Here is a 23,871-nt window from a genome sequence, read left to right as displayed (position 1 = left end):
ACAAAAAAGGGCAATAGAACCCGTTCCTCTTGTACAGCGGGGAACAGGACTGTATTCCAGGTTCTTTCTGGTCCAAAAGAAAGACAAGAACGAGTTCAGAATCATTCTTGATTTACGACACGCCAACAAGTGGGTTCGGAGAAAGAAATTCCGAATGTTAACGTTGCATCAAATCTACCCTCAAATTCATCAGGGGGATTGGTTATGCGCAATAGATCTGCAAGACGCATACTTTCACGTCCCCATAGTAAAGAAGCATCGCAAGTTCCTGAGATTCATAGTGGGAAACAACCACTATCAATACTGTGGGCTTCCATTTGGCATGAAGTCAGCTCCCAGGACATTCTCAAAATGAATGGCAGTAGTGGCTGCCCATCTGAGGAAGCACAAGGTGTTTGTCTACCCTTACCTAGATGACTGGCTGATCAAGGCGTTCACTTATCAGGGAGCTCGACTACATTTCACTTGGATCTCTGATCTTCTCCTTCATTTGGTTCTCCACATCAACCACCTGAAGTCCGTCTCGGCACCTGTCCAGTGTCTTCAATATCGGGGAGCGACTATCGATACTCGCACGGCAAACGTATATCCTTTGAGGATAGACGCTTATCGATCCTTCGGAAGGCTCAAGTTCCACCACAACAGTGAGGAAGGTCTCCTCTCTTCTGAGCTCCATGGCATCCTGTATCTTTCTCACTCCAAATGCATGACTCCACATGGGACCCTTGTAGGAATACTTGGAGGATCAATGGGATCAGAGAATTGGGGATTTGGAAGACAGGATCCAGCTGTCACAGCATGCCCTTCAGTCTCTCAGATGGTGATGTTCTCCTGGCAATCTCCTGTGGGGGATCCCCTTCCACAAGTAGATACCGAAATAAGCCATAGTAAAGGTTGCGTCTCTCCTCGCCTGGGGTGCACATACAGACCACCTGCAGATACAGGGCAAGTGGTCCACGAAGGAATCCACATACCACAGCAATCTACTGGCGCTAGGAGCAGTCCATTTGGCTCTGAAAGCCTTTCAACCATCACTCCACTCCAGCTCCCTACTTGTTCAGACCGACAATACAACAACAATGTTCTACCTCAACAAGCAGGGTGGCTCGAGGTCACAACCGTTATCTCAGGAAACCCAGATGATCTGGAGATGGCTCTTGGCCAGAAACCTGACCATCACATCAACTCACCTCCCAGGTGTTCAAAATGCTGAGGCCGACGCTCAAGCAGACTCCTTCAGGAAAACCATGAATGGGTCTTAAACGACCAGCAGATGGGGTACTCCAGAGGTTGATTTGTTCGCCACCGCAGAAAACAACAAATGCCAAAATTTCGACTCCAGGTTCTACCAACCGGGAACTCGGGGGAACGCCCTGTGGATGAACTGGTCTGGCAGATTTCTCTACGCCTTTCCTCCGATACCCCTGATCCCGGCAGTCCTCATCAAGCTTTCGCAGTCACGGGGCAAGATGATCCTCATTGCTCCGGAATGGCCACGTCAGTGGTGGTCCACGGACCTTCTCCACCGGTCTCTCCTGCCGCATCTCCGGCTCACATGTCAGCTGGACCTTCTCACGAAGTTCGGAGGACAGATGGTGCACCCCAACCTCTCGTCATTGAATTAGGTGGAATGGGTCCTGAGTTAGTGCAGTGTGGACATTTGAATTTGCATCAGGACTGCATGACGATACTTAAAGAAGCTAAAAGACCACCTACACGCACTTCTTATGCATATAAATGGAAAAGATTCTGCATTTGGTGCGTTTCAAAGAATGCAGATCCTACTTCCTGCCAGGAAGAAGTGATATTCCCATATTTGCTACATTTGGCACAATTGGGCCTTCAATTTACTTCCATTGAAGTGCACTTTGCAGCTCTGACTGCTTATAGGTAATGCCCTCCACAAACTTCCTTTTTCAAAATCCCTGTCATTATGGATTTTCTAGAAGGTTTGAGGAAAGTTTTTCCTCCCTTCAGACGTCCTTCTCCTCCTTGGGAGCTTAGTGTGGTTCTTTCTCGACTGATGCGGGAGCCTTTTGAACCTATTCATAGGGCTTCTCTTAGCATCTGCCTTGGAAGGCAGCTTTCCTTGTAGCCATTACTTCTGCCCGCAGGGTTAGCGAACTCCAAGCACTATGTTGTCAAGAACCATACACAGTTTTTCATTCCTCGAAGGTGGTGATGAGGGCACATCCAAAATTCCTCCCTAAAGTTATTTCGGATTTCCACGTAAATCAAACTATTTCACTACCTACCTTTTTTCAGGGTCCCTCTTCTCCTGCTGACAGGTCACTTCATTCCCTAGATATCAGGAGGTTTTTGAAGTTTTATTTGGACAAAACTAAGGATATTAGCCAAGCAGATCAGTTATTTGTAAACTAGGGCTCTATTCGTGCTTCTCTAGCTACCTCCAAACAATCCATCTCCCGATGGACTGTGTTATGTATTCAGATTTGTTTCCAGAAAGCCAACAAGACTCTTGCTAGTAAGCCTAGGGCTCACTCTACCAGAGGAAAAGTGGCTACTGCGGCTTTACTCCGTAATAAACTTATTACAGAAATCTATAAGGCTGCCACCTAGAAATCAGTCCATACATTCACAAAACACTACTGCGTGGACACTGATGAGAAGGCAGATACTCAGGTTGGACAAGCTTCCCTTCTGAATCTGTTTGCATAAAGGGAAATGTCACTTCTCTGTTTTCTTCCACCGCTTAGAGGGTTTTGGGATGGGCTTGCTAGTCTATTTAAATGCTTATGACTATCAACGGAGTTCCCCTACAAAAGAAGGAATAGTTTCTTACCTGTAACTCCAGTTCTCTTGTAGGGGTATTTCCGTGATAAGTCAGAAGCAACCCTCCATCCTCCCCGGTGAAAGAAGCAGACGTCTCCAGGATCCAGCCTAGGTGGTCATGTCTCTACGCCTTCAAAAAGAACTGAAGTAACTGCCACTAGCTGTGCATCATGGGATACTGGTGGTCTCTGGAGACTCTTAAGGAACTGTATCCATTTTCAGACATATAATGGCAGCCTACGGGGCGCTTTTCTGTCCAACCTTTTCATTTCTGTCATGAAAAAAGGGGTTTTGTGAAGTGGAGTTTTCTATAGGTATTAAGCTCCATAAATTGCAACCTTTTAAAAGTATTGGCTACCTTTTTTCGCTTCAAGATGAAGTAATGGCCAGTGTAGCCTAGTAAGTTAGGCTGCATTATTGTCTTTCCATCTCTTAAGTGTCTACACAGGCCTTCCTGAAGAAAGGCGAAAACTGACAACTTAAGAAGATGCATCTAATTAAGTGCTCCGTGGTCCCCGCACATGGGCGGGACTATTCAAATGCTTATGACTCATCACAGAAATACCCCTACAAGAGGGGTCTTGCAAAGAACTCAGATAGATGTGTATTGCGCGGTCGCCATCTTGGCCTACCACTGATTTACATAATAATAGCACCAACTATTTACAGCGCTAATAAACAAGAAGACGGTGGTAAGAAGAGCTAACTACATTTATAAAAGGAAGTACATATGGGGATATGTTTGCAACAATGTGTGTATGAATTATGTTTGAAAAGGGTGCTGTAAAGGAGTGTGACACTACACATGAAAGGTGCTTAGTGCCCAGATTGTGCTACAAAGAGGAAGGGAAACATGCTGACATGCGAATTCTGACTCCAGTGCTCCACCTCTGGCCCTATTTATATCACTGGCCCCTAGGTAATGTGTGGGGGGGGGGGGGGGTTGATAAAGCTGGATTGTGGAAGGGTTGGGAGAGGGATTTTAGAAATCTCGAGTGACACGTTCACCCTTCTCCTTCGCTCATATTGGTGCCTGTGGATAGCAGCCAAGTGGGGAATAATTGTGTTTTGAGGGTGGGGAGATGTGCATTTTTGAAGAAAAACAAGTATTATACTCCTTTGGCGAACCCAACCAGCTTTGTACACCCCTTTTCAATGCACCTGTCATTTGGAAGCTCGGGTCAGCATCGCAGTCTCATTGAACTGCATAGATAATTTGAAAATTTACAATAGTAAAACGTAATTATTTTTATGAAAACATAACCTGACCAGCATTTTGCGCTTCGTTTTTAAAATGGCCATTTTTACTGCTATGACCCTCCAAGTTATTACTTCAGTTGATTGCGTTTCAGCGTAAGGTTCAATTTCCAGTCCATTAACATCAGAGGAGGAGACTAAAAAAAAAACGGAAAATTTGAGGTCTATAGGGCAGGCAGACTCAGCAGCGGCTCCTCCGCTATGGTGGAGGAGCGTCAGCCCCCCCCAAAAATCGTTCAAAAAGGAAAAAGAAAACAACACTCGTTTTATTTCTCCTTTCCTGTCATCTATGGGGCGGGGCCTGGGGGTTGACAACACTGCACATGATGGTTTGGCCAGCCATCTCCGGCCGGTGAAACGTCATGCTCAGTGAAGTTCTTAGGGCCCGATTCACAGAACTAACTTAAGACAAAATCCTAAACTTACTACTTTTGGTATTCACAGAAGTTAGGATTTTGTCTTAAGTTTATTTTAAGACAGACTTAAGACAAAATCCTAACTTAAGTCTGTCTTAAGTCTGTCTTAAGACAAACTTAAGACAAAATCCTAACTTCTGTGAATACCAAAGGTAGTAAGTTTAGGATTTTGTCTTACGTTAGTTCTGTGAATCAGGCCCTAAGAGAGCAGGCACAGACTCCCAATCTGTCCTGGAGCGCTAATCGGGAGAGCTCAGGCCAATCCTGAAGCTACTTTCATGCAAGGGCAGTTTCAGGATTTGCCGCAGGGAAAGCTGGGAGCCTGTGCCTAAAGAAGAGGAAGGAGCAGAGGAGCGGGACGCGGCCGGCTATAGTAAGGTTTTTATTTTAATTATTCTTTTTTATTTTCCCCCTTCCCTTCACGACCCCTATGCCCCCATCACCCCACCTGCCCTGCCACTCGAATCAAACATCGGCCGCTACTTCAGGCAGTGACGTATGTTATAGGTCAAAGTAAGACATTGTTAGCATACTTTGGTTTGAGTTGCTGTTTTAGTTGATGTTGGCAGGGAGCCTGGCTTATGGGAAAGGTTGTTACCTTGTCCTTGAGATATGTTTGCTATTAAAGAACTAAACATGTAATATTGTTGATTACTTCATTTCAGTTATATTCTGTATATAAGAAGGCTGTGTTTCAACAAATGTTGCTCCATATCTGCTAAATCATTGACAGCTACATAAGGCCATAACTCATATTACAGCTCCATAGTTACTTATTCATCAAAAGGCCATTGACACTAGATCACTTAAATCTTACTTTGTCATTCTCTTGGATCTCCACGTTATCCAAAATTTAAATTGTTTAAAGAAGTTACCTGGAACCGGAAAGGGGTGGTAGAAATCAGAAGAATGATAGAAGTAAAAAAGCATGAATCTACAATATCATAAAAGTACTCACAAAAAATACAACTGAAAAAAAATGTGTTTGGCAGAACTAGTGTCTTCCTGAAGAAAAACATATTAATAAACATTTAACTGCTTGAGTGCTCATGATGGATCCCGGCCGTCATGAGTCACAGTAGGCGTGTGCTCATGACAGCCGGGAGCCATCCGAACATTGCCGCTCCGTCCACGCGGGATTAATTCCCCGCCTGTGCGAGAGAATTAATCAGTGGGCGGAGTTCGGACGGCTTCCAGCCGTCATGAGCACATGCCCAGCGTGATTTATGACGACCGGAAGCCGTCCTTAGTATGCGAGCGCCACGCCCGACCCCGCCCCCCTTCGCACCGCGGTGGAATTTGCCCCGCAGCCAAAGGGGTTCAATTTCAGTCCACCACTAAAGCATCTGTTTGGATTAATGACACTGTTGTAACCTTTTCACACTTTTATGTAAAGGGTGTATTCTCTCATTTCTTTCAGCACTGACCTTACCCCTGAGAATCCCCTCTGGGTAGGGGCCTGGTGGATGGGCTTCCTAGGAGCCGGTGCAGCTGCTTTTCTGATCTCTGTTCCACTCCTGGGGTACCCTCAACAGCTTCCAGGTATGGACTTATGCATCCGCTTTCAATTTTTGAAGGTCTACTGGACAAAAGATGTGTATTTTTTGGTTGGGCTCCAGCATTTTCAGTCCAATTGTGAGCAGCAATTGAGGAATCTGTTTAAGTGAACTACTTGATGGTACGTATGCTGATAAAAAACACAGGATGAGCCACTTAAGGCAAATTTAATACCTACTATAAATTAAAAGAAAGCATCTTTAGAGTTCACCATTTTTGGATTTGTTATCCTCTGGATAATGTCATAGTGTTGGCACAGAAGTGCAGCTCTTCCTTAAAGAAACAAACACACAATTGTGTGACAAGAAAGAGGCACATTTTGCTTAACTATGCAATTACAAAACAACTCCTAATAACACATTTCTGCTTCTGTAAATTAATTTGTGAAGGGCATGGTTTTCTAATTGACTTTACATGCCACCAATCCAGGGCCTAATTTACAAAAACATTCTCACTACACATTGATGGCTTGTACAGTGCTTGTGAAAAGTCATTAAGAGTGTATGTATGTATGTATGTGGTAGAGTGAGACCAGAATATAATTGTCAGAATATCAGCGTCCATAAATATTTTGTTGTAAATAATGTTTACAAAAGTATCTTTCTGTTGGAGCTAATAATACAAAATCTACACCCAGTGGGATAATATTTTGATAAACGCTATTTAGGACAAATCATGTATCTCAGACAATATTTCTGTATACTATATTCTGACATATGACCATATGTTTTTTGCATAGCTCAAAGGCAGGAAAGTGCTTTAAAGAGCGAAAGACAAAGATACAATCAGAGATTGAGTCTAGGCAATGGGCACATGGAAGGGTTCCCAGGGGGGCACAAATGCCTCTGCAAATACATGTAAAGGAAGAAGGTCTGAAAGTGCGGCAATGTTTATTTGCCACATTTCCAGGCTGTCTTCATGTGCTTGAAACTCTTGTAGTGAGAACTGTGATAGGAGTGCTTGGGGGCGGGAGTCAGTGAGTGTGCTGGCAGGGTCAGAGAGGTTGATTAAAAAAAAGTCTTTAAGTGTTTTGTGTTTTCATAGTTATGTTAGTGCATATGAAATAATGCACTAACAGCTTAATTGAAAAATTAATGCAGGTCAAACTAATGGGTGATAAATGTGCTCTTTTAAATTATGAAACCTCAGTTAGTAACTACCATCACTGCAGATGTCTTTATGTGTTAAAGCTCAGTGATAAATAATTGAACCCTAGTCGATGTAGGGTAATAGTGACATTTGTATAATAGTCAAGGCTTCTGGAATTATGCAATTGTGGGGTTGAGGCGTTTCTCGCATAAGTATGGATTTCATAAGCACTGAATAGTCCCGCCCATTCGCGGGGATCCTTGAGCATATACAATAATATATACCAATATATATATGATGACATCTCAAATGTCATCAGTGATGTCATCAGTGATGTCATTTGAGATGTCATCAGTGATGTCATGAGTGAATTCACTGACCATGTCATGAGTGATGTAATATGTGACGTCATCAGCAGTGCATTGCGGGCGCGCGAGTTATAGTTAGCTGAACTAACTATAACGGGGGAATTTCAATGGTTTTGTATGAGTGAACTTTCCAGCTAACTATAACATGTGTGAAACCTATGGTTTTTTCAATGAATTTGCAAGGTTTTTTAAATGCTAATTCTAACTATAACGTGGCTGAAACCTATGTTTCTTTTAGTGAATTTCTAAGGTTTTTTAAATGCTAATTCCTAACTATAACGTGGCTGAAACCTATGGTTTTTTCAGTGAATTTCAAAGGTTTTGTAACTGATAATATTTTAATGTATTAATTGTTATATTTTGTTTATACTGATTTACTACATTGTTTTAAAGTATTTATTTTTAGACATTTTATTTTTTTAATTACATTACATATTTTTAATATAAATTGAAAAAAAAGTTTTTAAAAATATTAAAATTGTAATAATTTTTTCTTTTATATTTTTTTTATTTATATATATTTTATATAGCAAGCAATGATATCCTATGGAAGGAAATTCAAGTTACTGGTAAGTACGGTTAAAATTACTTTTCAGGGACAGTAGTGAGCTGAAAGATGCAGCACTGAGGTCTCTCCTGATAACAGGTGAGTACATCGGAATTCGTTGTTCGACTGATTTAAAAATAATTTTTTTAAATTCCAAAACCCCACACTTAGAAGACTTTCCAAGTGAAACCAGTCAATTTTAGCCTATGGAAGGAAATTCAAGTTACTGTAAGTATGGTTAGAATTACTTTTCAGGATCAGTAGTGAGCTGAAATATGCAGCAGTGAAGTCTCTCCTGATAACAGGTGAGTAAATCGGAATTCGTAGTTCGGCTGATTTTAGAGGAATTTTTTAAAGTTCCAAAACTCCACACTTAAAAGAATTTCCAAGTGAAACCAGTCAACAGGTGTGACGCTCACGCATTTCAGTGCGGTGATCCGCGTCACCGCACTGAAATGCATTGTCACGCATTTTCGACCTGTGCCAGGCGCGGCAGCGGCGCTCCTGTGCCCGGGCTCTCTCTGCTGTTCTGAGAGAGCCGGAGTGCCTAACAGTTAACTGAGACTGCAGCTCTCAGCTCTGTGTAGCTGAGAGCGGCGCGCTACAATGTATCTTAGTCTCTGCCAGGAGCTGCCTGCTGTCCGACTCCTGTTGCCAATGCCATGGAAACAGAATGCGCGAAATCAATGGTGTGGCGCCGGCGGGGCTACTCCCAGACTCCTCACAGTGTCTGCAGGGGGGGGGGGGCTGCTCTCTCGATACTGCAGGCAGCAGCTCAGAGCTGTCAATCATTGTGTGGCACACCAGGGGGGCGGGATTATATCCGGAGGTGCCGGCTGCGGTAGTGGCGTCACGTCCGGAACTAGGAAGTGCAGAAAAGCGGCGGAGGATTAGAAAGTGTAGGCTGAGGTCGGGAGGACAAAAGCTATTGTACAGCAATATCACATTGCGCATATTGGAGCCCTCCTGCTGAAGCCGTGCTGTTTATTGATACTTGGCTGGAAGAGCACGTGGCAGGAGCACGCACCCCCCAAAGCTAGGTTTCGAGACACCACTTATCCCGCACCGCCCCAGGCCTGCAGGGCATCTGCATCACTTCACCAGCAATTAGGCCGCAGCTGTAAAGAGCGCGGCCGCACTCACCTGCCCTCGCAGTCACCAGAGTGAAATGTAATTTCACTCACCGATATGCATCCCGCTCTGGATCGTCACAGTCATCGCCCTCGGCCTCCTTGCTCATTTGTGGGAAATCAGAGCCCAGGCGATAGCTGTGGTCAGCAGCCCCACTCTAGAAACCCTGAGGCTGCAGAGACACAGTCATTCAGTCCCAGGAGGGTGCAGGGGGCAGTAAAACGTAGCACCGCCGGGCCTGCATGGACAGAGTTGGACCCTGGGGAGAAGTCTATAGAGGACACTGGGATTGTAAGCGAGGGACTGCCTGCCAAGTACACTACACTGGCCCAAACCATGTGCCAAGGACGCACAGTGTCATTAACCGTTTCAACGCCACTTTCCAGTCAGGTAAGCCAGAAATCTGACTGCAATAAGATTTACGATTCTCTTTATAAAGTTTTGGGTTATTTCACTGCAGATTACGATATGTACATAAAATAAACAAAGCACACCGAATAGTACTTTTTCAAATTATTGTTATGTGCCCAATTTGTAGTAAGAAGGCTTGCTAGTAAAATTAGTTTGAATGTGATTTCTCCATTTAAAGTCACATTACAGGTTTACTTCTTTATAGATTTTATTGTGAGGAGGAAAGTCGCGCCTCCTTCACCAAATTGCACCTGCTTCACCAAATTGCTCCTCTCGCCTCGCTGCTAAGAACTGTTGCCCACATGCATCAAACTCCCGTTTTGCGTTTCCAAATTTGCGATTTTTACCGAATCGCAAATAAGGAATCGCAAAACGGGATGCATTATTGAAAGTGCATAATATTTGCGATTCGTTAAAAATCGCAATTTTTACCGAATCGCAAATATTATGCGAATTCAAATTTGCGATTTCGCAATTCCCATTGATTCCTATGAGCCAAAAGGCCCATCGGAATCAATGGTAATTGCGAATTCGCAAATTGGAATTTGCAAATGTTGATGCATTCCATGGGTGCAGGGGGGGGTCCAAAGGACCCCCCCCTGCACCCCTGAAATGTATTTTAAAATGGATGTTTCACACACGCATGTCCTAAGGACATGTGTGTCTGTAACATGACAGTGTTTAAAATGCAAATGAGTGCATTTTAAACATTTTTCGCAAATTACCACGAGGTTCTACCTCGTGGTAATTTGCACTTGCAATCTTCAAGATCGCAATTTTTTAAAGAATGATGCATTGCATTTAAGGAATCGCAAAATTGTGATTCCTTAAATGCAATCGCATTTTAGAAAATCGCAAAATTAGCGATTTTCAACTAAAACCAATGATGCATCTCAAAAAACATTTTTGGAATCGCAAACGGCCGATTTTAAGGAATCGCACCGTTTGCGACTCCAAAAATGCTTGATGCATGTGGGCATTTGTGTCTTGCGAGTGTCAACGACTTTTAGTGTCAGTTTCTGCTGGTTATTAATTAATGCATTTGCGCCCGTCACTAAAGTTTAGCAGAGGCGAGCAAGTGGCTGGCTGCTGGTGGCACTGTGCAGCTTGTGTGATCTGGTGCAGTTTAGGCCGGGCCTCTGTGTCTGGCTGACCGCCTGAGCCGTGCAGCCATGAGCTGTAAAACAGGAAACAACTTCGGAGTTTTTGAAATACAGCCAGCCTAAGCTGTGACCTATAATGTAATTTAGTGACGGTGTGTCTTAACCTCGTTGACACGGGCTCTCCGATACTTAATGTCAGGTGCCTTATGCAGCGCTGGGCGGCTCGAGTTACTCATTTGACTTAGTCTGACTCTAATTAGACAGCAGCTGATGATTAGATCAGACCGTGTTCATAGCTGCCAAGGTTCCAGATTGCTGTGTGACATTTTCATAATTTCAGTTTACTTGGGGCCTTTAACATCTTCTTGCAGTGGAAACTCGATTGTCAAGAGAGCGGCCTCGAGTTCAAAGTGCTGTAATGAATTATCATGCCATTATTATTGATTGCCAATGCAAGGGTAGGAGCCAGGGGACCCAGTTGGCGCGGGGTGGCTTCAAGGAAGGATGGTCTGATGCACCGTTATGAATGATCAGATTAATAAAATCATATTCAGACCAGCTGCAGTGCCAACCTGCCCTCTTTAATTTATAACAGCAGTCTGTCTCCAGGCAGTGCACTTCCATTTCTGGTGCTTTTCAGCAGTTTTAAGTTCTTCTTAGACTTTCTAGTTGCTCAAATGGATGCAATTTCTGCTATTTATATGTAACCCTTGTCTTTCTTGCTTGATTTTGCTTGCGATAAAGTGTCACTCATAGTCGTTGAAATGTCACTCATAATTACACTGAAATTATGAAAATGTCACTCACAGCAATCTGAAACCTTGGCAGCTATGGCACTGAGGTCTCTCCTGATAACAGGTGAGTAAATCGGAATTCGTAGTTTGGCTGATTTGAGAGGAAATTTTTTAAGTTCCAAAACTCCACACTTAGAAGAATTTCCAAGTGAAACCAGTCAATGTTAGCCTATGGGTGGACATTCAAGTTACTGTAAGTATGGTTAGAATTACTTTTCAGGATCAGTAGTGGGCTCAAAGATGCAGCACTGACGTCTCTCATGATAACAGGTGAGTAAATCGGAATTCGTGGTTCTGCTGATTTTAGAGGAATATTGTGCTCAATAGTAAAGGAAGGGGGCCTGATGTGACATGTGTGCAAACACGCCCTTTGGCATGTTTTAGATTGGGGAATTAAATACTCTTTAATCCTGAGGTTTAAGTGATGACATTGCACTTTGCTATGGCTTGGCGGGAGCATTACAGCTCCCGCCAAGCCGTAGCAAACTCTGCTCTGCTTCAAGTAAGCAAGAGCATGTAGCATGCTCTCTATTACTCGAAGCAGAGTAGAATTGCTTTTGGACAGATGGAGCTACATTTTTAGCAGCTCCCTCTTTCCAAAAGCATTGCCAGCTCCCAAAGGATGCGGGGTTTCAGCAGGGATGCGGGGGTCTTCAGAAAAGATGTTCTGTTTTAAAAGCCCGCCAACTAGTATACCCCCTCCCCTTTCTCCATCACTCTGCACACACGCCTCCTGGCACGCTAGTGGTTGGGGATGGAGTGCCCTTGGCTCTAGAGGGTCCTTGGGGGCCAACTAGCCCTCTAGTTACCTCCACTAAGTTCCGTACAGGGGGATTGCTGAGAGGGCTTTTGAGGCCATGCCCCCTTTCTCCACCACTCTGCAAACGTGCCTCCTTGCACACTACTCGTTGGGGAATGAATTCCACTTTACTCCTGAGGGTCTCAGGACTAAAGTAGACTTATTCGCTAGAGCATACTCACGCAGGTGAGACCTAAAGATTATCCCCAACCATTTACCACCTGCTTCATGCAAGTGGTAGGCAGTTGCAGATTTTTTCCCATTGTTTCCTCTTAAAGGAGGGAAAACATTCAGAATTTGACTGTGTATTGCTGATTTCACATGTTATTCTCCATTCTGAGGGTAACAACTTTGATCCCCTTTATCGCACTTCGCAATACCAACCGTATCAGAAATTCTGGCCCCAGTATCTCCCCGTGGAAATAATGGTGAACTTGTAATGAAGCCCAGAGTAATCAACCTCCTGTCACCACCAGCAAAGGAAATGGGATTGAGAACATAAAAAACAATTGTCAACAAATAAAGGGATGTTCAGAGCTAGTCAATGGTATCAGCATTACACAAACGACAAAATGCGCTGCTGTCTCTCACACTTCCTTATCCATCACACTGCCAAGCACCATATCCTATAACATGATTACTTCACCTCGGTGGTCATCACTCAAGACATGCACTCAAAGAAACAAGTGTGTTGTGTGCTATCGATGCGGATCAGCACTTCAGTGTCCTACATATGGATAGTAAGGAGTATACAGATGCTTCAATGCAATTACACTACTTCTTTCAACATGCAGTTCTGGATCCTCATTTTGCATGTTAAGAAAACCTAAACTCACAGTATTCTTAAAACCCTACCTAAAAGATTTCCCTTAACTTAAAACAATTGTTTCCCTCTCCTTTCTATCAAATGACCCTCTCCTCACTTTTCATCCTCTCCATGCCTCCTCTCTCTGAGTATAGCCTACTATAGCCTTATAGCCCACCGTAGCACGCTATACTGGCCATTAAAGACCCGCTTCACCGTTAGAAGCCCGAGCCGAAGTCCTTTACCACTACTGGGGCTCTAAGGCTATTAAACATTACGCCACTAGAGAGCAGAATGTTCTAACAAATTAAATAAAGGCCTTGTGGAGTCCAAGGGGACTGAAATCCCATCGGCTCCTCAAGGCCTTTCTTTACAGCAATGGAATGTTGCAGTTCCAGGGTTCTACCGGCCATTAGAAGCACGGAGCACTCCATTGTTTTCAGTCATATTCTTCTTCTTCTCTCTGCCACTTTCTCTCCTCTCCCCTTTCTGTCTCCTACCTCTGATCATCTTTCGTCTGTTCCTTTTTTCCACCTATCTCCCAACTGCATCAGTGCAGTCTCTTTCTCATTTGTATATATCTTCAACAGAAATCTCCCTATCTTTCCAAGGTATCTCGTTCTCTCACCTCTCTCTTTATATCTCATCTGTTTCTCTGTAATGTCCTTTTACTCTGTTCCGCTGGTCAACATCTCTTGCTTGTCTGTCACTCTCTACTCTCTCGGTATCTCACACACACAGTTGTCTCTTTGTTACTTTTGTTTGCATCACACTCATTGGTTGGTCTGTGTTGTCCTCTCATTCTCTTAAGCTCGTCTTTCCGCTTGTTTTCTTTACCCTTTTGCTTTCTCCTCTTTTTCCCACATCTCTGCTTTCTTTCTCTCACTTTCTGTCAGCTCTCACTCTCTCTCTGTCGGTCAGATATTTTGTACTCACCTGGATCTTTCATGCTTGCTTGTCTCTTTTCCGGTATCTCCTTTCCCTGGTATCTCTCTCTTTTGTCTCTGGTCTCTCTTGCTTACCTTTACTCACCTTTCTCTTTTTTTCTACACTCTCCTTCCACTCTGTCTTAGCTGTTCTTTGCTCCCCTTATAGATACTTTATAGCCTGCAACTTTCTCACTTTCTCCCCTCCCTCTACTCTTGACTCTTTGTAGTGTCCTTTTTCTCTTCTGGTACTTTCCCTCTATTTCTCTCTATTCTTTTTACCCCTCACACACTCAGTTACAGGGAGAGACACATGGAGCCTCCACATAGCCAAATCGTAAGTTAATAAATGTAATTTTGTTTCTTTCTGCTCACCGCCTAGCACATCCCACAAAGCAGGCTGTGGCCAGGTGGCAGCAGTTGTTTTCCTTTATTTTGTCAAATACAACTGACTTTGCGTGGGTTGTAACAGTTAATCCAGTATTGGAACTTCCATAGATTCACATGCTTGAATCATTCCCCGTCGTTGAGATGGGAGCCCCCTGTATTATTAAAAGTAATGTCCTATTAGACTTAGAAATATAAGGGCCAATTATTATTTAGTCACATATCACTGTCCTTACTTAAAAAATTACTAAAATTAGAAAACAGCCAATCAGATGACACCACCCTGTCGAACCTTCATGAGAGAAGCTCCAGTCCCTCAGCTTTTCTGCCGCACGTCGTGCTAGGGAGTCTCCATTGAACTCTGCTTAGCTTTTTCCTCACAACTCCTGATAGAAGATTTTCTTCAGGTTTTATCCTTTTCCTTATCTCACAGAAATACTACCTGACCTGTAATCTGTGTTGAGGTGGAGTAAACTGACTCCTATAAAAGGCCTCCTCAGACCCTGTGGCACTTGAAGGCAGAAGAGATTGCATATCGACAATCCTCACTAGGACTGCCTTTACTGCCTTTATCCTTACCACAAACCTAAGGATTATAAGGTATGTTGTAAGTTTTCAATAAAGACTTTGAAAGATCGGAAAGGGAGGCTTCTCTTGTGGCCTCAGAGGCTTAACAGGCACACCGTGGTCTCTGATGAGGAAAGTGATGCCTCTTCCAAAACGCCTCAAATAAGACCTTTGGATGACCCTGCAGGTCCATCTGCACAGCCACCCAAAAAATTATCTAAGAAGTCATCTCAGACCTCCCACAAGCATAGTTTGTCTGTTAAGCCACCTTCCCAGATACAGCAAGAAAAAAGATCATTGTCTTCCAGAAAATCACAAAAACCAGCCTCAGAGCCTTCTACTCCACCTCCGAAGCTTAAACATACTTTTAAGAAGCCTACCTCAGCTCCGCCGATGTAGAGCACATCAACGGCATCCCTGACGACGAGAAAATGCCCTTCAAGTATGGATTCAGTGAGGCTGACGATGTCTATAGCCACCATTGTCACTGTATCATTGTCAACGATTTCCTCGTCGACGACGTCATCATCGAAAGGTCAGATTCCTTTATTGTCTACGATGCAGATCATTTAATCCTCTAAACCGGTGTCGAAAAGCCATCTCTCAATGACAACCCACCCGTCAACGACACAACTCTTGATGACGACGATTTCTCTGACGGCTACCATGTCTTCTTCCTCGTTGACGGTCCTGTCGACGGGGCAAACCTCGTCGACAACGGAGGCAGCATCTATGATTGTGTGTCGACAACACCAACAATATTGTCCTTGCTGAGGAAGCTTCTTTTCACCCACGATTCATTTTTGACGACAGTATTCCATTGACGGATCAGGCATTTCTGGCTGTGAAACGACAAAGAGAGAAAACCTGTTTCACATTACAGTATTAAGCAAAAGACCTTGGGCCAGATGTACGGCCATTTTTGCATGCGCAAACGGGTTTGAGGACCTGTTTGCGCATGCAGAAACAGCATGGGGGAATGTACAAACCCTATTTTGCGAGTTGCAATTTTCTGCAACTCGCAAAATAAGGATTTGCAACTCGCTATTGCGGGCCAAAACACTCGCAAATTACCACGCTCTTCAAGAGGGTGGTAATGCACTCGCAAATGTAGGGAAAAATATTTTTTAAGGGCAGGCAGTGATCCCAAGGACCACTGCCTGCCCTTAAAAAATGAAACAAAATCGTTTCATTATTTTCTTTTTTAAATGCATCCCGTTTTCCTTTAAGGAAAACGGGCTGCATTAAAAAAAACTGCTTTATTGAGCCCAGCAGGCCACCATATCTGGGAGTGCCTGCCATTCCAAATGGCGTCGCAAATTTGCGACCCCATTGGGAATCGCAAACAGTGTGAATACACACTGTTGTACATCCAAAATAGGGCCTTGCAAATTGCGAGTCGCAAAAACTCGCAATTAGCGAGGCGCTATTTTGAGCGTCGTATGTCTGGCTCCCTTGACTCCCGTGTTTAAAGTTTGCCCACTCAAGTGCAATTACTCTTACCCTCACACTTATTGGATGATGATGACGAGGAGGACTCTGAGGATGATAGACTCTTTGAGGAAGCACTGAGTCCATCAGAGCTTAATGTTAAATATTAGGAGAACCGTGATGATGAGGAGGACTATCATGATCAACAATGTTATTATTCACACCAACATCACCAGCAACAGTATTAACAGGATATGGTGTGGCTTCCTTAGTTCCTTCCAATCTCGTAACGGACCTGCTTGAGAGCTGCATGACCAAGTAGGTTATCTCACACTGTGCTGGTAAGAAACACGCTGGGCACACTCTAACCACTGGGCAATTGTGGGAGCATTCCCCTCCAGGGAACCCAAGCACCTTCTTTACACCCCTGCCCATTGGCCCTCCAACAGGCCTTACCGGCTTAGCAGCAAATGCATAGGGATCTCTGAGGCTGGCGCCTAGCCATAGCATCAATAGAAGCTGGTGAAAGCAATCCGGGGCCGGGAACATAGGAGGTTGGTGGGACACAGGAGTGGCTCCCAGCTGATCCGAATCTGCTATGGCAACTGCTGATGAATCCTGTCATAGTCCACTAGAGCCTGAGAGTTGATGAGTCAAGTGACCGTCGTTCGAATGCTTTTTGGCTGCAATTGACCATCAATTCCACTTCGGTCAATACAAAGTAAAAGCTTTACATACAACACCAGTGCTGGTAAACCAATACAGCACCATAAACGTTTCTATCTGTTATAATTGCTGAATTTGTTTCTGTATTTATTTACTGTTTTATATGTTGTTGACTCCACCCAGCTGGGTTTTAGGGTGCTGTCCGACCAAAAAATCGAAAACGGTCTGGCAAATAGTGGTGAACAGGCAACTTAATATATTTACAAAGCACATAGGATAAACAATACAACAAGAAGCATTTACAATGAGACTTCAGGGTAGCAATACTAACATTTGATAATGCCCAGCTTACTTACTGGCAATCTTCATTACTCCAAGTCCAAGGCTTCCTCGCCACCTTCTTTACATATTGAGCTTTAGCTCCCTCCACAGATCCCGCCAAGCAAAACAAACCGTTTTAAGTATTCCTATCCCTCCCCAATATGGCCGACTTCCTCTTCCTTTGCCAATATTCACAAAAGGAAGTCACATCCTTCCCACTTCCTGTCCCTTCCCAAGCCTCAAAGATAAATGAAGCCACCAAAGAAAAGGAAGGCAGGATGGGAAAATAACTGTGGCGAGGAAGACTTGGACTCAAAGTAATCAAGATTACCGGTAAGTAACCCGAGCATTCCCTCCTAGCCAGTCTTCCCCACACCTTCATTACAGAATGAGCTAATACCAAAGCCCTTATCGGCTTCAGAAACACGTATCTCCGCTATAGATTACCTTTTAAAGGATGCCCATGAGACAGAAACCTTCCTTGTTGATCTTCCCTGCATATGACTGTCCAACTCTGCTCCTTGAGACTCACAAGCCAGAAGAATAGTCTGTTTAATTCATCTACTTAAGGTGGAATTAGATCGCTTATGGCCACCCTTCACTGAGCTGAATGTTACAAACAAGCTTTCTGCCTTCAGAAGCGTCTCTGTCCTCTCCAAATTCACCAGCACTTTTCGCTTGACATCCAAAAGATGCAAAGATTGCGCCTCCTCTGATTGAGGATCTATGTGAAACGGCGGTCGCCCCACTTCCCTAGACCTTTTCCACAGAGAATCCATTTTGAGCAAAAACTTTGTATCTGACCTTAAAATTAGCCTGCACAGCAAAATCCTTGGAAATGCTCAGCCCTTAGAAAATACCCACATTTTTCTATTTTTCTTGCTGACACAATTGCTACTAGAAAGGCCACTTTAAAATTTAGAAACTTAAGGCCCACCTAAGCTAAAGGCTCAGAAGGTGGTGCTTATAGAGCTTGTCATACTAGCGGAAGGTTCCAAGATGGAGCCTGACATATCGTTCTTGGTCTATGTAAGAAAAACCAAAGCTTATTGTGTACCGGAGGTGGCGAGGAAGACTGGCAAGGAGGTAATGAAAATAAGCATGTATTCATGGAATTATATAATTTTAGGTGAAAGAAACACATAGAACAGCAACAGAAATGGTAAATGTGGATGCAAACGGATGAGAACAGAAAAGGCTACAGCACAGCTTTCCAAACTTTTCATGTCGGTCGCACGCTTTCTAGACATGCATCATTTCGCGACACGGTAAAGCAGTGTAGCGAGAGTAGCGAACGAGCGTGAAACACCTAAGGGGGTTGGGGGGAGGATTCTCAAAGTACAGATGTTACAGGTGAGGTACAGTCTAGTAAGGACTAAATCAGGTTACCCTTTTAGTCTTCTTTTTTCTAATGCTAACATTTCAGGTAAAAAGCACCAGCCTCCAAGATCAGCACAGACTTCTAGCTGTGCCTCTTACTCTTTTTTGCTTCCAGACATTTCATTTGCATTTTATAAAGGAGAGCCAAAAGTCTAGTACAGAAACGTTAAACAAGTACTGCAGAGGTAAATGGCCAGCAAATTTGCAGAGGCTGCTGAAATGAGACCAACCAGCATACCGACTGGTAAGGCCTCAGACAAGCACGTGTGACGCCACAGCCAGACATAGAAGGAGAAAACAAAAGGTGGGGGAGCCAGAGGTCTATGGACTTGGCAAACGGGACTCGGGCTGCAGACTCTGGGAATTGCCTCCTGCTGTTTAATGACAGCCCTGTAGGTATTTAAACGTCCCGTATTAGCATTTCTAAAGACGAAAAACACGTCTTTAGAAATGCATTTGGAAGCGCAGCAGCATCACCATCAGCCGCACTTCAGAGGCTCCACTGAAGTATTTACTGAATGCAGTGGAATCCTTTGTAGTGCGCGCTGATTGTAGAGGGAACCATGTCGGCAATCTGAAACCTTGGCAGCTATGCATCAGCGCTGGACACACCCACACATGGCAGGCGACACAGTACTGTGTCCCGACACAGAGTTTGGAAAGCTCTGAGCTACAGGATTGTTGAACAGTGAGGGCACAACGCAGTAAAATTTAACGTGCAGGTGATCAGTAGTAGGGACGTTACATTACGTTACGTTACGTTACGTTACGTTAAACGTTACGTTACGTTACGTTACGTTACGTTAAGCACATGCTGGCAATAACAAATATTTGCGAACTGAACAAGCGTAGGAAGAACCTATTTTGGTTAAATGTAAAGTAGATAAGAAAGGAATTTTAATTCATTATAAGACAAACAACACATCTTTGAAGGCAAAAGAATAAATATAGAGTGAGAAAGGAGACAGAGAAGGTGAGAAGAGAGTCAAAAGGCCAGGCACACCAAGAAGTAAGAACAGAGAGGCAGGAGTTGCACTAAGATATTTCGATTAGGGGCCTGATTTACAGTTCGATGGATGGATTGCTCCATCACGAACATTACGGATATCCCGTCCACCATATTACAAGTTCCATTGGTTATAATGCCCTTGAAAATCGGTAGGCAGGATATCCGTTATGTTTGTGACGGAGTAACCCGTCAGCCTAACTCTATATTAAGCCATAAATCTTGGGATTACACTGCACATGCAAATGTTTCTGAAAGAGAATGTTTTTACAAAGGGTAATTTATATGATTTGGTAACCAACAGACAATATGGGCGCTCAACAAGGGGAAAAACAGTAATGATATTAATCAAAGTAAAATGCGGTGCTACCAGAAGAGAGAATGTGGTTACCATACACACCCCCTAGAACCACAGTGTGGGTCCTAGCATGAAAAGATCTCCCCGAGCACTCTCAAATCGCAATATTTCTTGCTGTATATGCAAATATAATCTTCTTGAATGCTCCCAATACCAGTTGGCATAGTTGCAAGAAGTACATAAAGTTCAAATATCAGTCCATAAATCTTGGTGTTTCCAAAGACCTAAAATATCTTGCATAGATTACAGGTTCAAGCAGCCGGAACAGATGTATCCATACAATAGTCCATTTCTCCAATATCAATTTATTGTTCACTCCAGCAAATATATTCATATAGCAGCCAACACGTGTTTCGTCGCGCTTAAGTATGGCAAAGCGACTTCATTAGGGCTGTGTTCCTAAGAGTTCAAAATCCAATATAATGTTCAACCATCACAGTACGTTCGGTATAAATCAACCACAGACAGGGTAAAATCTTCCACTGTCCGAATATTCAAAATTCCTCAAGATCCATTATATTAATCCATTGTATCAATTCATATGCTGGGACATGTATATACAACCTCCACACGGTAGCCGGCGTGTCTTTCGTTTTTACAAAGGGATTGTGAGGAAGCGCGTAACTCCAACGTGGCTGACATCCTCGACCAAGCCCTGGCAATGGAGAGTGCTCCAGCCTTCCCTGGAAAAGGGGTGGATGAGTGACCGTGCCCCTGGGAAGGTTGAAAGAAGCGCGAGGAGGAGGGGAAGCCTCGGAAGCAGGAACCGTGTGAAAACGGCTTCGAGACTGACACACGGAAAAGCGGAGACGCGAACGTTTGGAAGCAGGAGGAAGCGGGCACGATCCCTGCAGGCGAGGTGGCGGAGGAATTCCCAATTGGAGCCCACCCCCATACTGTGAAACTACCTGCTGGAGTATCTGAGTCCCCCGGAGAGGCAGAAGCGAAGAAGAGCTGTTTTGCTTCACCAACTACGGTCCCAGTGGTTCGAGTGACGAAACAGACGCCTCAGCTTCCAGCATCACAACCCAGGAGAAGGGTTGTGGTCAGGGGCACGTATCGAAGAATACACAGTGCTTTTGGTGGAGCACGTGGGATGCCACCAAATAGCGGGCACGTGGGTAGAGAGAGACGCATGTGGGAGGTACATGTGGGTGTTAGGGTGGCCTTATGACCATAAGCTTAGCACCACCAAACATCCTACTGCTCATAAACACCCCTGCATGGTAAAGGTGGCACTTAGGTGAGCGTCCCATAAAGGAATGATCCTTTCTAATCCCTTGTTATGGATTTCTTTTCCTGTTCTGTTTTGTTTTTGGGGTACCCTGAGAGACATAATGCTTCCTGAAGAAAAGGAGACCTGTCACTGTCATCTGAAGCCCTCAAAGGCTAATCTTGAATTTACTCCCATCCTTATTTCATTGTTTTTTTCTGTATCCAATAAATATATACTCACCACGAGACCAAAACAGTGTGTGTAGCGGCTCCATACACTACCACAGGGATTTAAAAACTTGGTGAAGAAAGGGACATTGGTATGACGAATGAGGGCATTTAAAATTCTCAGAACATTGACAGAGAATGATCTGCAAAGCATGGCCTGCTTAAAACAGGGAGTGGAGAGAGTTCTCATGTTTTTGTACTGATGCAGCGCTACTCCGGGAATATTTTCTAAAACCATATCACCTTTCCCTGAAGTACCAAATCATACATTTACTCATCAGTGGGGCCCATAACACTGCGAGTTACTCACAAAACACTTCCATCCTACTTCATGGATCGGTGAGATTCAAAGGGGAGCGCCTGGATCATAGCGGATTTTCTAAATCAAAATTGAATATTCATACTATTTACACCTGCAGTTCAAATGAGTTTTACCATGGTTTTTATTAACAAGACATTTTATTCAGACACACCACCATCATAGCAGATGAATCTGCTAGTAAAAAATTAGGCTTAGGAAAATACAAGACCAGCTTAATTCTCCATTTATCTAATTTTTATTAAAAGTAAAGTTTAGCATGTCTAACAGTTTATTCACTTTATTCATTTCTTTATTAAAAAATAACTTTAAAGGAGTAAAAGTTTTATCTCAAACAGTTATATTCATGTATTTCACAGATTCAGAAACAGACATTATTATTTAGATTTCAGAACACAAATATTAGCAAAGGACAGATAGTTCCTAAAATTCATTTTCTCCTAATTTCCCTAACTAATAACCTCATCTAAAGCTCAGTTCTCACTCAAAGAAATAAAACATGTATTCAAGAATTCTTACATCTCAGGAAAATCAGCATTCCAACAGCATCTCAGGAGGAAATCGAAAAGAGAGTTTTTTCTTAAGAAAAGTCAAGACTTTTTATACCCTTTTCCACTAACTTTATCTATCTGCAAAAGTAACTATCAGTACATACTCAAGTCCTGATTGGAGAATTTGAGGGTGGATGAGCATGAATTTTAAAGAGTCCTTTGTTTGGAAAAGTCGTTGGCCTAGTCACATCCTCCACTAGTTACTACAGGTTCCTTTCCCACGATTAGTAACTCAAATGTTCATTCTTTTTGGCAGTCATCAGGACTTCCAGGGTAAGCCGTCCTTGAACCGCTCTTGCTCAGGCACAGGCAACTCACATTCAATCTTGGCTTTAGCCGCGCGTGCGCAGTATCTTTCTCTGTCACAGTAATCGAAAACCTCAATTTTTAGGTAGGCCTCACAAGCCAGATTGGGAACTATCATAGAAACAAACACAAATAAATGTTAATTGTTGAAATGTAGCCCTTCTGTTTACCTTCCCCCCCATACTAAGGGTGTCCCTGTTAGTTGTTACCTAGCAAATAAGCAACACATGTGCATGATATACTCACCTAACTCCATGTTTAGTTGGCAGACCTCGAGGCGCTCCAGCTGAATCAGCTGGTGGCACAGCCCACCCATTCAGGGGGTCATACCCTTGATCCGTTTTTCACTAATCTTACGGAAGCCTGCGTCACCAGCTACACACCTCTGGCAAGGACTGATCATTATTTGATACAGATCCACTGCCCTATTGTGGCTAGTCAACCTAAGCCAGTGGTGTGCTCGGTTCCAAGACGACGCTGGAACAAACTTAAGCTGGATGAGTTTTTCCACCTCCTATCGGCTGACCCGCTTGACATCTTGGGATCGCCTGATCAGGTCTACGACAGGTTTTGCAACTGGGTCTCCAGGGCTTTGGACACCCTTATTCCCTTGGTAACCTGTAAAACTGGAGCTGGTAAGGCCAGCCCCTGGTACGACGACTCACTGCGGGCTCTGAAGGTCTCTTGCAGGCGCGCAGAGCGGGCGTGGCGTAAAGCCTATAACAACACGAAGAAAGTTCTATATCTGTCGACTGTGAAAGTGTACCATCGGGCGGTATGTAGAACTCGTGCCGCATTCTATGCTGCACAATTCAGGAATAGCTCGAACCCGTCTAAGGCTATTTTCAAGGTACTGAAAGACCTCACTGCCAAAAAAGTCACTACGTCACACCAGAGCTCTGTTGAGCGTTGTGAAAAATTGGCAGAGTTTTTCTTGGAAAAGGTGAATGCCATCTATCGGGCCTTTCCTTCGGTCACTCCCTCGGCTAATCCATCTTCTAAGCCGTTACCATCTGAGGGACTACACTCCTTACCTATGCTAACATCTGATAGCCTAGACACATTGGCCCGCAGAGTGAAGTCTGGGTCCCCAGAGGATCCACTTTGCCCTGATGTGTTCAAGGACCTAGCGGTACACGA

General features: G+C 43.8%; 1 protein-coding gene across 1 annotated transcript in view; it reads left to right on the top strand.

The window, feature by feature from the left end:
* LOC147706352 (solute carrier organic anion transporter family member 4A1-like) overlaps positions 1 to 23,871 on the top strand; it is a 184,704-nt gene that overhangs the window by 18,734 nt on the left and 142,099 nt on the right. The window contains exon 3 of the mRNA XM_086932844.1: positions 5,887 to 6,008. Within this exon, the coding sequence (XP_086788970.1) occupies positions 5,887 to 6,008 (122 nt within the window). The remainder of the gene's footprint in view (positions 1 to 5,886; positions 6,009 to 23,871) is intronic.

Source organism: Lissotriton vulgaris, chromosome 7, assembly GCF_964263255.1.
Source record: "Lissotriton vulgaris chromosome 7, aLisVul1.2, whole genome shotgun sequence".
Taxonomy (NCBI): Eukaryota; Metazoa; Chordata; class Amphibia; order Caudata; family Salamandridae; genus Lissotriton; species Lissotriton vulgaris.
The sequence above is the reverse complement of the archived record's forward strand: the minus strand, read 5'-3'. Positions and strand labels throughout refer to the sequence as shown.